General features: G+C 43.2%; 1 protein-coding gene across 1 annotated transcript in view; it reads left to right on the forward strand.

Moving 5' to 3' along the window:
* The first annotated feature begins 523 nt into the window (after positions 1–523).
* The window catches only part of LOC140201994 (3-hydroxyanthranilate 3,4-dioxygenase-like), a 46,053-nt gene continuing 29,660 nt past the window's right edge, over positions 524–16,916 (forward strand). The window contains exons 1-3 of the mRNA XM_072266861.1: positions 524–545; positions 11,701–11,806; positions 15,701–15,779. Of these exons, the coding sequence (XP_072122962.1) occupies positions 524–545; positions 11,701–11,806; positions 15,701–15,779 (207 nt within the window). The remainder of the gene's footprint in view (positions 546–11,700; positions 11,807–15,700; positions 15,780–16,916) is intronic.

Genomic DNA, 16,916 nt, shown 5'->3' on the forward strand with positions numbered 1-16,916 from the left:
TTAGTTAAAATGGAACTGGACACTGGCTTAGCCATTTCAGTCATTCCACAAAATAAATTTGAATGGCATTTCAAAGAAACTGAACTGAAGCCTGCAGATATCCAACTAGAACATACTGGAGAAATGGTAAGTCCTGTGGGAATGACATTCATAACAGTGAAATACAGCATCCAACACACCACTTTGAGCCTATATCTGATAAAAAAAACAGGAGGGCCAGCATTGTGGGGCTGTGAGTGTTTGAGAAAACAACTACTACTTGATTGGAGATCAATCCACAATTTGCATGCCACATCCCCTACAGCAGAATCAATCAAAGTGAATCAACAAAGCTAAGCTGAAATGCTGAGGAATGAGGCCTCCTCTACCCAGCATCTTGCTGGAGAATAAAATTGAGGATCTAAGGGCAAGACTGCTGTATCAGACATAGATGAAATTCTGCTCAATTGTTTGCTGTATCGAAACATTATTTATGGACACACTGGATGCAGCGGTCAGACCTGATAGATTTACGATTTACAGAATGGATCAACTTGGGGACTCGGGTAATTCAAAGGGAGTAGGTGTGAGTTTTATGGTCAGTTCTCAGTGCGTCAAAGTTGTGGTTCTGTCGAGTTTGTGTTCCCTCGACTTGGAGTACCTTGGACTCAAAAGCTAACTATTCTATTTGCCTCTGGAGTTCTCAAACATGGCCTGATGGTAGCTTAGATACCACCAGCAGCCAAGGATAATCAAGCACTCGCAGCGCAGGAAAATGTTGTCTGAACACAAGAAACAGCCCATGCCGACGCTTTTCAAATAAGACCTGGAGACCAACCAGGCTTGTTTGAAGAAAACCCTGCCCAATTATCACCAGCATATAACCTGCAGCACCAGAGGTCCCAACACACTAGAGCACTGTTACACTAAGATAAGGAATTGCTCGACCAGATTTTGGTAAATCAGGTCACTTGGCTGCCACCCTCCTACCTGTATAAGGGCGGAGACTAAAGAGCAAGGCTCTAGAATTCAGACTACTAAAAAATGGTCGTGGGAGGCGGAGGAATTGCTTTGAGTCAGTGAACTGGGACGTGTTCACACGCTCATCTAGAGATCTGAATGAGTACACCATGGTTGTAACAAGACTTTATTAAACAGAGTGTGTCCCCATTAAATCATTTAGAGTCAATCGCAATGAGAAACCCTGGATGAACCATGAATCCAGAAGTTTACTGAGGGCTGGTTCAGAGGCATTCAAGTCTGGAGACCAAGAAAGCTACAGGGGGTGCAGGTATGATCTCTGGAAAGCTATCTCACAGGCGAAGTAGAGATGATGGTCCAAACTTGAATCAACGAGGGTTGCTCAACAGCTGTGGCAGGGCTTGAATCTCTTACAAAGTTAAATGAAGCAATATGGGAGACAACAGGGCTTTGCTTCCAGATAAGCTCAATGCTTTCTATGCCCCTATTGAACATCAGAACATGGAGGAACCATCGTGAACTCTGTCAGAGTGATTATTGGGCTTAGGACATATTCTGTACATTTAGCAATTGACTTTGGCTACCAGTCTTCATATCTGAAGATGTATTACAGATTTAATTTGGAGTGCAGCTCTGAAAAAATGGTTCAGAACTGTGAATCCCAGTCCAGGCAATGCTGATTAAAATTCATGTGGATGTCTGGTGTGGATGCGAATCAGGAGGCGTGAAGGTTGTATGTGTTTTCAAAGAAAGCATTGTCCATACTTTGTAAATATGGAGTTATCCTTTGATGTTTGGCACAGAAAATATCAAGTCCATGTTAGGCCAGCAAAACCTTTCCACCAAAGGTGTCTCCATGTTGTGCCTACTGTACCTTGTTTTGTCAAATAAAGAAGCTGCTTTGTATCTTGGCTGTGGAGGCCAAGTCACTGGGTGCTGTTAAGGCAAAGATAGATAGGTTTTTGATTAGCCAGGGCATGAAAGGGTATGGGAAGAAGGCAGGGGAGTGGGGATCACTGGAAGAATTGGATCAGTCAATGATTGAATGGCAAAGTAGACTTGATGGGCCAAATGTCCAACTTCCGCTCCTATATCTTATGGTCTTATCTACCAGTAATTTTCTCTGGTGACTTAATTCACACAACAACAAAGCCCCACATCTCCCGATGTTCCTTTGATCTCAGTACCTGAAGAAAACGTGAGGACTGTTTTCAAGGGGGTGAATCCAAGGGAAGTATCTGGACCAGGCAGGGTCCCTGGCCATGTACTAACGACCTGTGATGACCAACTGGCTGGAGTGTTCGCTGAGATCTTTAACCTCTCACTTCAGCAGTGTGTGGTATCCACCTGCTTCAAGCAGACTTTAACTATACTGGTGTTCAAGAAGAGCATGGTGACCTGCCTTAATGACTATTACCCAGTTGCACTTATATCCATGGTGATGAAGTGTTTTGAGAAGTTAGTGTCAGCTCCTACTTGAGAGGCAACTTGGATCCACTCCAGTTTGCCTACCAGAGCAACAGGGCCACAGCGGATTCATTCTTATTTGCTCTTCACTCAATCCTGGAACATCTGGACTGCAAAGGCACATACTTCAAGATGCTCTTTATTGACTACAGCTCAGCATTCAATACCATCATCCCCTCTAATCAATAAGCTTCAAGAACTTGGCCTCAATACCTGTTGTGCAATTGGATCCAAGATTTCCTCACCTGTAGACCCAGTCTGTTTGGATTGGCAAGAACATCTCCTCCACAATCTCCATCAGCACAGGTGCACCACAAGGCTGTGTGCTTAGCCCCCAGATCCACTGGCTTTACACTTATGACTGTGTGGCTAAACACAGCTCCAACACCATACTGAAGTTTGCTGATGATAGCACTGTTGTGGGCCGAATCAAAGGTGGTGGTATCAGAATACAAGTTGAAGATTGAAAACTTGGCTGACCGGTGTCAAAACAACAACCTCTCAATCAATGTCAGCAAGGCCAAGGAACTGATTGTAGACTTCAGGAGAGAGAAACCAGAGGTCCATGAGCCAGTCATCTTCAGAGGATCAGAGGTGGAGGCAACTTTAAATTCCTGGGTGTTTCAATTTCAAAGGTTCTATCCTCGACCCAGCATGCGAGTGTAAATGCAAAGAAAACACAGCAGTGCCTCTACTAGGAGTCTACGCCAATTCAACATGACATCTAAAACTTTGAGGTTTAGTGGAGACTGTATTGACTGGCTGCATCACCCCCTGGTATGGAAATGTCATTCCTTTGAATGGAAAATCCTACAAAAGATAACTGGATTCTGCCCAGTACATCATGTGTAAAGCCTTCCCAATTTTGAATGCATCTATATGGAGCAGTGTGGTAAGAAAGAAGCATCCATCTTCTGAGATCCCCACCACCCAAGACATGCACTTTTCTTGCTGCTGACATCAGGTAGAAGGTACCAGAGCCTCAGGACTCACACCACCAGGTTCAAGAGCAGTTACTACCCTGCAACCTTGAACAAAAGGGGACAACTATACTCATTTGCCCATCCATTGAGTCATTCCCACAGCCAATGATCTCACATTTAGGGCTCTTTATCTTGTTACTTCGTATTCTCAGTATTTGTTCACATTTGCATTTGCAGTTTGTTGTTCTCTGCATTCTAGTTAATTTTTCATTAATCCTGTCATAGTTATTATTCTATAGATTTACTGAGTACGCCCACAGGAAAATGGGTATACCTACCTACAGGTGGAGATGGAAGAAGAGTTCATAGTGTTTCTCACCATGAAGACTCACAAAGGGCTTTGTTGCTATTATAGGCTTATTTTTGGAGTAGCATCTGCACCTCACTCTGAAAGAAATCTTTGGACCAAGTGCTGCAAGGCTGCTCAGGCACTCAGTGTTACCTGGATGACATCATTGTTACCAGTAAGAATGATAAGGAACATCTCCAAAATCTCAAGACTGTGTTAAAAAGATTGGAAGATTATGTGCTCAGTGCTCAACCTATCAAGTATGACTTCATTAAACCAAACATCACTTACAGTGGTCACGTCATTGACGCATGAGGATTACGCAAGTGTGTTGACAAAATGCAAGCAGTGCATGCCCCATGGCCAAGGGACGTGACACCGTTGTGGTCCTTTCTAGGAATTGTCAATTATTAAACAGGTTCCAGACAAATGTGTCGACTGTGCTGCACCCCTTGAACTCAGTACTGTACTAGAGATCGGGAAGATATGCAAACGGACAAAGCAGTGTGAGGTGGCTTTCAAAAATCATGATCCAATTGTCAAGTGAAGCTTTCCTGTGATGCCTCACATTATGGTATATGTGCAGTCACGTCACATGTTAGGAGTGGTGGAAATAAATGTCCCATATCCTTGGCATCGCATTCCTTTACTGCTGCAGAGAAAAATTACACACAGATTGACAGAGAGGCCTGGAGTATGGCTTGTGGTGTAAAACTTTTTAATACATATTTGTGGGCAAGAGAGTTTAGCCGTATTACTGATCATCAACCACCGATGTCCATTTTCAATCCACAGAAGGGTGTTCCACTAACAACAGCAGCGCGAATGCGGAGATGGGCTGTTTCTTGGAGGACACAATTACGATATCAAATTCAAGAGGACGGCTAATCCTGGAAACGCTGATGGATTGTCCTGTTTTCCCTTGGAAAAGGAAATACCTGAAACATTTAGAAAAGTGGACAATCCTCTTGATGTACTCTCCCTAACAAATCTTAAGTCTCCCTATTATGGCAAATATGATCCAAGGAGAAATCAGAAAAGTCTCAGATCTACAAGGCCACCAAGAATGGTGAAATGTGTAGCAGAAACTCCAATTCCCCCATTTTTTACAAGCACAGGGATGAATTTGCCTTTGACAGATGTTGCCTTATCTGGGTATTGAGAGTAGTTGTACCATCCAAGCTGAGAGCTACAGTGTTGGAGCAACTACATGACTGTGACATCTAGACATAGTGAAAATGAAAGCATTGGCTCAAAACTTTGTTGGGTCCTGGGATAAATCAGCAGATTGAGGAACTTGTCGTACACACTTTGGGTGCCAACATGTCCAGAAGTTACAAAGGGCATCATAAAGAAGAAAGGGGATGAGGTGCCAGAACCACTTCCTGCAGTCCCCGAGTCAACCCCTACAGCTACCACGGAGGTGGCCCCAGATCCACAGTTTCACAGTGACCAGTCTCACCTGCCAAGCAGAGTGACTCTCCCCCCACAACCACCACCACCACCACCACCCCCCCTCCGGTGTATGCCTCACTAAAGTAAGAATGAAGTAGAGGCATTATTCCCAACTCCGTGTTTTTACTTTGATTAGATTTTGCAGTTACAAAACATAACAGATACTTCAAAATCATCAATTACACTAAGGTGAATCATGCCAACATCCGTTGTCTGATGTGTGTGATTCAAGAGGAAATGGTCTCAATCGGGTTAAATAGCCTCAGATGACATCTGCAGTCTTTTGTTCATTTATGCGTTTGTTGGTAAAATGTCGTGTGAAGCTGGCCCTGGTTCTGTACTTGTGCAAAGTTCACACATTCACATTTGTCACCAGAATCCATGAGAAAGGATAAGACTGCATATCATCTCAATACTTCTAGTAATGGTGAATGTGGTAATTCTCTCAGACACTTGAGGTCAGATCAACATTTACACAAACTAAAGGTTAAAATTCCCTCTACTGTACAAAGGACAATGCATAGAACATAGAACATACAATAGTACAGCACAGTACAGGTCCTTCGGCCCACAATGTTGTGCCAACTCTCAAACCCTACCTCCCATATAAGCCCCCACCTTAGATTCCTCCATATACCTGTCTAGTAGTCTCTTAAATTTCACTAGTGTATCTGCCTCCACCACTGACTCAGGCAGTGCATTCCACGCACCAACCACTCTCTGAGTGAAAAACCTTCCTCTAATATCCCCCTTGAATTTCCCACCCCTTATCTTAAAGCCATGTCCTCTTGTATTGAGCAGTGGTGCCCTGGGGAAGAGGTGCTGGCTATCCACTCTATCTATTCCTCTTATTATCTTGTACACCTCTATCATGTCTCCTCTCATCCTCCTTCTCTCCAAAGAGTAAAGCCCTAGCTCCCTTAATCTCTGATCATAATGCATACTTTCTAAACCAGGCAGCATCCTGGTAAATCTCCTCTGTACCCTTTACAATGCTTCCGCATCCTTCCTATAGTGAGGTGACCAGAACTGGACACAGTACTCCAAGTGTGGCCTAACCAGAGTTTTATAGAGCTGCATCATTACATCGCGACTCTTAAACTCTATCCCTCGACTTATGAAAGCTAACACCCCATAGGCTTTCTTAACTACCCTATCCACCTGTGAGGCAACTTTCAGGGATCTGTGGACATGTACCGCCAGATCCCTCTGCTCCTCCACACTAACAAGTATCCTGCCATTTACTTTGTACTCTGCCTTGGAGTTTGTCCTCCCAAAGTGTGCTACCTCACACTTCTCCGGGTTGAACTCCATCTGCCACTTCTCAGCCCACTTCCGCATCCTATCAATGTCTCTCTGCAATCTTTGACAATCCTCTATGCTATCTACAACACCACCAACCTTTGTGTCGTCTGCAAACTTGCCAACCCACCCTTCTACCCCCACATCCAGGTCGTTAATAAAAATCACGAGAAGTAGAGGTCCCAGAACAGATCCTTGTGGGACACCACTAGTCACAATCCTCCAATCTGAATGTACTCCCTCCACCACCACCCTCTGCCTTCTGCAGGCAAGCCAATTCTGAATCCACTTGGCCAAACTTCCCTGGATCCCATGCGTTCTAACTTTCTGAATAAGCCTACCATGTGGAACCTTGCCAAATGCCTTACTAAAATCCATATAGGTCACATCCACTGCACTACCCTCATCTATATGCCTGGTCACCTCCTCAAAGAACTCTATCAGGCTTGTTAGACAGGATTGCCCTTCACAAAGCCATGCTGACTGTCCCTGATCAGACCATGATTCTCTAAATGCCTATAGATCCTATCTCTAAGAATCTTTTCCAACAGCTTTCCCACCACAGATGTAAGGCTCACTGGTCTATAATTACCCGGACTATCCCTACTACATTTTTTGAACAAGGGAACAACATTCGCCTCCCTCCAATCCTCCGGTACCATTCCCATGGACAACGAAGACATAAAGATCCTTGCCAGAGGCTCAGCAATCTCTTCTCTTGCCTCGTGGAGCATCCTGGGGAATATTCCGTCAGGCCCCGGGGACTTATCTGTCCTAATGTATTTTAACAACTCCAACACCTCCTCTCCCTTAATATCAACATGCTCCAGAACATCAACCTCACTCATATTGTCCTCACCATCATCAAGTTCCCTCTCATTGGTTAATACCGAAGAGAAGTATTCATTGAGGACCTCGCTCACTTCCACAGCCTCCAGGCACATCTTCCCACCTTTATCTCTAATTGGTTCTAGCTTCACTCCTGTCAACCTTTTTTGCTTCACATAATTGAAAATGCCTTGGGGTTTTCCTTTACCCTACTCGCCAAGGCCTTCTCATGCCCCCTTCTTGCTCTTCTCAGCCCCTTCTTAAGCTCCTTTCTTGCTTCCCTATATTCCTCAATAGACCCATCTGATCCTTGCTTCCGAAACCTCATGTATGCTGCCTTCTTCCACCTGACTAGATTTTCCACCTCACTTGTCACCCATGGTTCCTTCACCCCACCATTCTTTGTCTTCCTCACCGGGACAAATTTATCCCTTACATCCCACAAGAGATCTCTGAACATCAACCACACGTCCATAGTACATTTCCCTGCAAAAACATCATCCCAATTCACACCCGCAAGTTCTAGCCTTAAAGCCTCATAATTTGCCTTTCCCCAATTAAAAATTTTCCTGTCCTCTTTGATTCTATCCTTTTCCATGATAATTATGAAGGCCAGGGAGCGGTGGTCACTGTCCCCCAGATGCTCACCCACTGAGAGATCTATGACCTGACCCGGTTCATTACCTAGTACTAGATCTAGTATGGCATTCCCCCTGGTCGGCCTGTCCACATACTGTGACAGGAATCCATCCTGGACACACTTAACAAATTCTACCCCATCTAAGCCCTTGGATCTAATCAGGTGCCAATCAATATTAGGGAAGTTAAAGTCACCCATGATAACAGCCCTGTTATTTTTGCACCTTTCCAAAATCTGCCTCCCAATATGCTCCTCTGTATCTCTGCTGCCACCAAGGGGCCTATAGAATACCCCCAGTAGAGTAACTGCTCCCTTCCTATTCCTGACTTCCACCTATATTGACTCAAAAGAGGATCCTGCTACATTACCCACCCTTTCTGTAGCTGTAATAGTATCCCTGACCAGTAATGCCACCCCTCCTCCCCTTTTTCCGCCTTCTCTATCCCTTTTTAAGCACTGAAATCCAGGAATATTGAGAATCCATTCCTGCCCTGGTGACAGCCAAGTCTCTGTAATGGCCACTACATCATAATTCCACGTATGTATCCAAGCTCTCAGTTCATCACCTTGCACTTCTGTTAAAGCGTATTCTAGTTACTGATCAATATAAAATTGTGAAAGCAAATCCAGTCATGGAGACAAATGAGTTCAGCCTATCTTTTATCCTGCAAAAATACTCTTAGCAACCATTTATAAAATAATTTAATGATGTTTTCCTATTATATTGGTTGCTATGTGTGTGGATAAATAGTACATTCTAATACCAGTCTTAAAAATAACTTTATAGTGATAGATCAATTTATCTCCACAGATTTTGCCTCCCTACTGAGTGCTTGAGGTCCTGTTTTATTTTGGATTTCCACCATCAGAGGAGTTTTGATACAGGTATACAAAATTATATAGGATCAATGCAAGCAGGCTTTTTCCACTGAGTTTGAGTGGGACTACAACCAAAGGTCATGGGTTAAGGGCAGGAGATGAGAAGTTTCGGGGGGTCATGAGGGAAAACTTCTTTGCTCAAAGGGTCGTGAGAGTGTGAAATGAGCTGCTAGCAAGTAAGCTCGATTTCAACGTTTAAGAGAAGTTTGCATAGGTACATTGAATTGACTTCATTACTTACGTCCTTCAAATAAATGAGGAGTAAAAATCATTATGTTACATCTCCGTTCAAATGTGCAATGTGTAATTATAGTAGTTTATAATAAATGTTATGTACAACAGGATAGTCAATATAACATAGAAATACAGTTGTGTCAGCGTGAATTAAGCAGTCTGATGGCCTGGTGGAAGAAGCTGTCCCGGAGCCTGTTGGTCCTGGCTTTTATGCTGCAGTACCCTTTCTTAGATGGTAGCAGCTGCAACAGTTTGTGGTTGGGGTGACTTGAGTCCCCAATGATCCTTTGGGCCCTTTATACAAACCTGTCTTTGTAAATGTCCTGAATAGCAGGAAGTTCACATCTACAGATGCGCTGGCTGTCTGCATCACTCTCTGCAGAGTCCTGCGATTGAGGGAAGTACAATCCCCATACCAGGCAATGATGCAGCCAGTCAGGATGCTCTCAATTGCACCCCTATAGAAAGTTCTTAGAACTTGGAGGGGTCATACCAAACTTCTTCAACTGTCTGAGGTAAAAGAGGCACTGTTGTGCTTTTTTCACCACACAGCTGGTGTGTACAGACCACGTGAGATCCTCAGTGATGTTTATGCCGAGGAACTTAAAGCTGTTCACCCTCTCAACCCCAGATCCATTGATGGCTTATAGGGGTTAGTCTGTCTCCATTCCTCCTGTAGTCCACAATCAGCTCCTTTGTGTTTGCAACGTTGAGGGAGAAGTTGTTTTCTTGACACCACTGTGTCAGGATGATGCCTTCCTCTCTGTAGGCTGCCTCATTATTATTTGAGATTAGGTCAATTAGTGTCGTGTCATCAGCAAATTTAATTAGCAGGTTAGAGCTGTGGGTTCCGGTACAGTCATGGGTATTGAAGCACCTTCAATAACTCCAAAAGACTGAGGTTTGGTAAAAATACTGAAAGGCTTTTATTCGCTGTACAATACAACCTCCACGATCTCCACGGTGAGTGTCTGCCCCCGGACTGAGGGGAGGGGCAAGGTGAAACACCTTTATACAGGACTCTGTGGGAGGAGCCACAGGGACAGTCAACAGAGGGGCATGTCCAGACAGTTAACCCAGTCACAACATATATATATGGTTTACCACGGGTATACAGAGAGTGAAGGAGGCTTAGTGCACAGCCCTGAGGGGCACCTGTGTTGAGGGTCAGAGGGTCAAAGGTGAAGAAGCCCACTCTTACCACCTGCCGGGATATGGAGGGCTATTGTCCTGGTGCAGGTCAATGGGAGTAGGCAGTTTAAATTGTTTATTGCATGGACTAGATGGGCTGAAGGGCCTGTTTCTGTGCTGTATTTCTCTATGACTTTGACTATTCTCCTATTTTATTTTGTTTTTATTCATGCCTTAGGCTTTTGGTAGATTTGAGTTTGATCCTTTTTGCCACTTTAATTTTTAAAAAATTTTGATTTACGTTTTCAGTTCGGAAAGCATGCAATTGAATAATCGAATAACAACAGAACAATGCTTAATAATGATCTTAAACCTTCCTTTACAATAATATTAAAAAAGTTAGACACACTAACCTTTTTGAAAAATCAATGTATAAAATTTCAAGGAATTCATATTGAAAGGAGCCAATATCAATGATGTCTTACCGATACAAAATATTTTACAGATATTTTATGAGTAAAATTATGCCAGAAGAACTATGCTGGGCTTTTTCTGTTTTTTTCCTCATCTTTCTCAAGATTGTTTAGCGTCGTTTCTAGTATAAAAGGGTGATGGAAAACAAAATAATTATTAATCCGGATCCAAGACAGCACAAAAAAACACAATGGATATAAATAGATAAGATAGTTTCTATACATCTGAGCTGATAGTATGTTTATAAAGTGACGCCAGGTAGACAAGGTGACTGACAGGAAAAGATAGTGTTGGTGGGATTACCATACTGTGCACATATATACAGCTAGGGTACCTAAGACTTTAACACAGTACTGCATTAATTTTGTTTTGCACTGTACTGCTGCTGCAAAACACAAATTTCATGACATACGTGAGTGATGATAAGCCTGATTCTGATATGGGCCTCCTGTGGACTGAGATTGGGAAGGGGAACCGGAGAGGGGAGGAAGTGAGAGATATTCTGTAATGATCAATAAACCATTTGTTTGGAATCAAAGGACCTTGCCTGGTATCTCGGGGTTGGGTGTGTCTACATTTAAGGACCCCCGTCCCTAGCACTCGTTCTATGCCGCTCGTCCCACACCCCTCCCGCGGCACTCCACCCTCGCCATTCCCAACGTGCTTTGCTCCCGTCAACTTTACAAACTCTTCGCTCCACATTGACAAAATGCAGAACGGTGCAAAAGTCTTTGCACCCTCACTATATACAAGTACCCAAGACGTTTCCACAGTACTGGGCATCCTTGTATTGACCTTCCCTAATTCTTAAAGGAAGGCAACTGGAGGGAGAACTGTGCGTTTAACTATATCATAGGCATCAATTGGTATTTCCCAACATGTTCCGGAGAGTATCGCAAGTGGAACTGTCTCCCCCCACCACCAATACCCAATCGCGTTTTGCTCTGAGTTCCCCAATTCACAGGCGTCATTGAAATCGATCTGAAATGGTCAAAACGCTATTCACGTGTTAATTTGCAGCGCTTAATGCTCTGCTGTGGGTTTTGTAATTTCTAAAGTGGTCTTTAAGATAGTAGGGAAAGACATGGTGCTGTTCGATAACGTGGACAGATGGATTGAGGAGGACAAACCAAATTTTAATCCTCCTGTTTGCAACAAACTCATGTAAATTGTGCAGTTATCTTAATAGAGCAAAGGCTCCGAAAAATGCAGTAAAGACGATGCAAACACGGTTTCATAATTTTTGAACGGTTGCTTTCGAACCATGCTTTTCGTCAATCGGTCCTTAAAAATCGAACATAATTTCGTCTGGAACTGATTCCTGTCTACATTATAGGGAGCTAGGAAGGGAATTGAGAAAAGGACCGCAAAGGTAGTAATCTCGGGATTACTGCCTGTGCCACGCGACAGTGAGAGTAGGAATGCGATGAGGTGGAGGATAAATGCGTGGCTGAGGGATTGGAGCAGGGGGCAGGGGTTCAAGTTTTTGGATCATTGGGACCTCTTTTGGCGCAGGCGTGACCTGTACAAAAAGGACGGGTTACACTTGAATCCTAGGGGGACCAATATCCTGGCAGGGAGATGAGCAGGGGCTACTGAGGTGACTTTAAACTAGAATGGTTGGGGGGTGGGAATCAAATTAAAGAGGCTAGGAGTGAAGAGGTTAGTTCACAACAGGGGGATGGGAACCAGTGCAGAGAGACAGAGGGGTGTAAAGTGAGGGTAGAAACAAAAAGTACTACGGAGAAAAGTAAAAGTGGCAGGCCGACAAATCCAGAGCAAGCATTAAAAAGGGCCACTTTTCAGCATAATTGTATAAGGGCTAAGAGAGTTGTAAAAGAGCGCCTGAAGGCTTCGTGTGTCAATGCAAGGAGCATTCGTAATAAGGTGGATGAATTGAAAGTGCAGATTGTTATTAATGATTATGATATAGTTGGGATCACAGAGACATGGCTCCAGGGTGACCAGGGATGGGAGCTCAATGCTCAGGGATATTCAATATTCAGGAGGGATAGACATGAAGGAAGGGGAGGTGGGGTGGTGTTGCTGGTTAAAGAAGAGATTAACGCAATAGAAAGGAAGGACATAAGCCGGGAAGATGTGGAATCGATATGGGTAGAGCTGTGTAACACTAAGGGGCAGAAGACGCTGGTGGGAGTTGTGTACAGGCCACCTAACAGTAGTAGTGAGGTCGGAGATGGTATTAAACAGGAAATTAGAAATGTGTGCAATAAAGGAACAGCAGTTATAATGGGTGACTTCAATCTACATGTAGATTGGGTGAACCAAATTGGTAAAGGTGCTGAGGAAGAGGATTTCTCGGAATGTATGCGGGATGGTTTTTTGAACCAACATGTCGAGGAACCAACTAGAGAGCAGGCTATTCTGGACTGGGTTTTGAGCAATGAGGAAGGGTTAATTAGCAATCTTGTCGTGAGAGGCCCCTTGGGTAAGAGTGACCATAATATGGTGGAATTCTTCATTAAGATGGAGAGTGACAGAGTTAATTCAGAAACAAAGGTTCTAAACTTAAAGAGGGATAACTTTGAAGGTATGAGACGTGAATTAGCTAAGATAGACTGGCAAATGACACTTAAAGGATTGACGGTAGATATGCAATGGCAAGCATTTAAAGGTTGCATGGATGAACTACAACAATTGTTCATCCCAGTTTGGCAAAAGAATAAATCAAGGAAGGTAGTGCACCCGTGGCTGACAAGAGAAATTAGGGATAGTATCAATTCCAAAGAAGAAGCATACAAATTAGCCAGAGAACGTGGCTCACCTGAGGACTGGGAGAAATTCAGAGTTCAGCAGAGGAGGACAAAGTGCTTAATTAGGAAGGGGAAAAAAGATTGAGGGAAAACTGGCAGGGAAAATAAAAACGGACTGTAAAAGCTTTTATAGATATGTAAAAAGGAAAAGACTGGTAGAGACAAATGTAGGTCCCCTGCAGACAGAAACAGGTGAATTGATTATGGGGAGCAAGGACATGGCAGACCAATTGAATAATTACTTTGGTTCTGTTTTCACTAAGGAGGACATAAATAATCTTCCAGAAATAGTAGGGGACAGAGGGTCCAGTGAGATGGAGGAACTGAGCGAAATACATGTTAGTAGCGAAGTGGTGTTAGGTAAATTGAAGGGATTGAAGGCAGATAAATCCCTAGGGCCAGATGGTCTGCATCCTAGAGTGCTTAAGGAAGTAGCCCAAGAAATAGTGGATGCATTAGTGATAATTTTTCAAAACTCGTTAGATTCTGGACTAGTTCCTGAGGATTGGAGGGTGGCTAATGTAACTCCACTTTTTAAAAAAGGAGGGAGAGAGAAACCGGGGAATTATAGACCGGTTAGCCTAACGTCGGTGGTGGGGAAACTGCTGGAGTCAGTTATCAAGGATGTGATAACAGCACATTTGGAAAGCGGTGAAATGATCGGACAAAGTCAGCATGGATTTGTGAAAGGAAAATCATGTCTGACGAATCTCATAGAATTTTTTGAGGATGTAACTAGTAGAGTGGATAGGGGAGAACCAGTGGATGTGGTATATTTGGATTTTCAGAAGGCTTTTGACAAGGTCCCACACAGGAGATTAGTGTGCAAACTTAAAGCACACGGTATTGGGGGTAAGGTATTGGTGTGGGTGGAGAATTGGTTAGCAGACAGGAAGCAAAGAGTGGGAATAAACGGGACCTTTTCAGAATGGCAGGCGGTGACTAGTGGGGTACCGCAAGGCTCAGTGCTGGGACCCCAGTTGTTTACAATATATATTAATGACTTGGATGAGGGAATTAAATACAGCATCTCCAAGTTTGCGGATGACACGAAGCTGGGTGGCAGTGTTAGCTGTGAGGAGGATGCAGGGTGACTTGGATAGGTTGGGTGAGTGGGCAAATTCATGGCAGATGCATTTTAATGTGGATAAATGTGAAGTTATCCACTTTGGTGGCAAAAATAGGAAAACAGATTATTATCTGAATGGTGGCCAATTAGGAGAAGGGCAGGTGCAACGAGACCTGGGTGTCATTATACACCAGTCATTGAAAGTGGGCATGCAGTGATAAAGGCGAATGGTATGCTGGCATTTATAGCGAGAGGATTCGAGTACAGGAGCAGGGAGGTACTACTGCAGTTGTACAAGGCCTTGGTGAGACCACACCTGGAGTATTGTGTGCAGTTTTGGTCCCCTAATCTGAGGAAAGACATCCTTGCCATAGAGGGAGTACAAAGAAGGTTCACCAGATTGATTCCTGGGATGGCAGGACTTTCATATGAAGAAAGACTGGATGAACTGGGCTTGTACTCGTTGGAATTTAGAAGATTGAGGGGGGATCTGATTGAAACGTATAAGATCCTAAAGGGATTGGACAGGCTAGATGCAGGAAGATTGTTCCCGATGTTGGGGAAGTCCAGAACGAGGGGTCACAGTTTGAGGATAGAGGGGAAGCCTTTTAGGACCGAGATTAGGAGAAACTTCTTCACACAGAGAGTGGTGAATCTGTGGAATTCTCTGCCACAGGAAACAGTTGAGGCCAGTTCATTGGCTATATTTAAGAGGGAGTTAGATATGGCCCTTGTGGCTACGGGGGTCAGTGGGTATGGAGGGAAGGCTGGGGCGGGGTTCTGAGTTGGATGATCAGCCATGATCATAATAAATGGCGGTGCAGGCTCGAAGGGCCGAATGGCCTACTCCTGCACCTATTTTCTATGTTTCTATGTTTCTATTGCAGTTTCAGGCCACTGGTGATATTGCTTCTTTTTGAAGTGAAATTTATCAGAATTGTTAAGTTGATTTTTTAAAGCAAATACACGAAGTTCTAGAAGTGATCTAGCAGTATTTAAGGCAATGACATTTGTTGTAAGTGAAACTATTCTTGTTCTTAGCCTTGGCTTATTTCTGTTTTGCCGATCCTTTGTATCACAAACAGGATTTTCTCTTATCACAGACTAAAGTGTAAAGATTCAGAACTAAGGTTTTGAAATGTTGTTAACTGCGAATCATGTCTTCAAAATTGTTCAAGTTTTTGTTAATACTTTATTCCAAAATAATGTCAACAGGCACTTTGGTCAGCTGAAAGTCATGTTTGTTGGAGGACCCAATGAAAGGAAAGATTATCATATTGAAGAAGGAGAAGAGGTAAAATGTAACTACTTGGTGGTGTGTATATATTTGGAAATATGTTTAATGTAACTGGACCATTTGCCCCAAAGGGTTTTGCTCACGTTTGTGTTGGAGACAACCGTCGTCCTTTTGCATTTACCCCATCAAAGCCATTCTGTGTATCATTCTATCCAGCCTTGGAATACTATTTTCTTTTGAAGGCAAAGCAACCAATTACATCAACTCCTGTGGTAAGCAGTTTAATTCTAGTTAAAAGAGCACTTACTCAGTATCAGGAACAGCTTCTTGCCCTCTGCCACAAGACTTATAAATGAATACTGAACCCATGAACACTACCTCACTAACTTTTTATTTCTGTTTTTGCACTATTAATTTAACTAATACACATTCACTGTAATTCAGTTTTTCTCTGTGTTTGTCATGTATTGCATTATATTGTTGCAAAGTTAATAACTTTCACAAAATATGCTGGTGGTTCTAGATCTGAGAATTGTGTGTTGAATGTATAATATAGTTTAGGGTGTCTGAAACAGCATTGTGTATTTTTTTATCTTTTGTAGAAACTTAAACATTACAGTTGTGATTTGTAGAGCCTTTTGGACTGCACGGTTTGATCAACAGCAAAATTCCTGTAGCTGCAGGTGCTAAGCGCAGCAATTGTAATTTTGGCAGCAGCCCAAAAGAGAGAATTCGTAATACACTCTGCCCTATAATGGTACTTGGAAAAATGTTGTCAAGCCTACTTACAAAGTCAAGAATCGAAAGGTTGAGCATGGTGTGAATAATGTTCTCTAATTTGTGTGTATTTCACTGCAAGAAGTATTGTTGGTAAGGTGGATGAGTTTAGGGGATGAATCAGCATGGGAATTATGGTATTGTAGCTATTAGTGAGACTTGGTTGCAGGCGAGGCAGAACGTTCTGAACAATGTTCCAGGATTGTGTTTTGTACAACAAGATGGATCGGGGGGATTAAAAGGGGGAAAGGTGGAATTACTAGTCAGGGAAAATGTCACAGCTGTACTCAGACAGGACAGACTGGAGGCCTTATTGACTGAGGGTGTATAGAGGAACTGAGGAACAAGGAAGTGATGACCATGTTAATGTGACTATATTTGACCACCCAAAAGTTAGCGGGATTTAGAGGAGCAAAT

The sequence above is a fragment of the Mobula birostris genome, chromosome 8 (assembly GCF_030028105.1).
Source record: "Mobula birostris isolate sMobBir1 chromosome 8, sMobBir1.hap1, whole genome shotgun sequence".
Taxonomy (NCBI): domain Eukaryota; kingdom Metazoa; phylum Chordata; class Chondrichthyes; order Myliobatiformes; family Myliobatidae; genus Mobula; species Mobula birostris.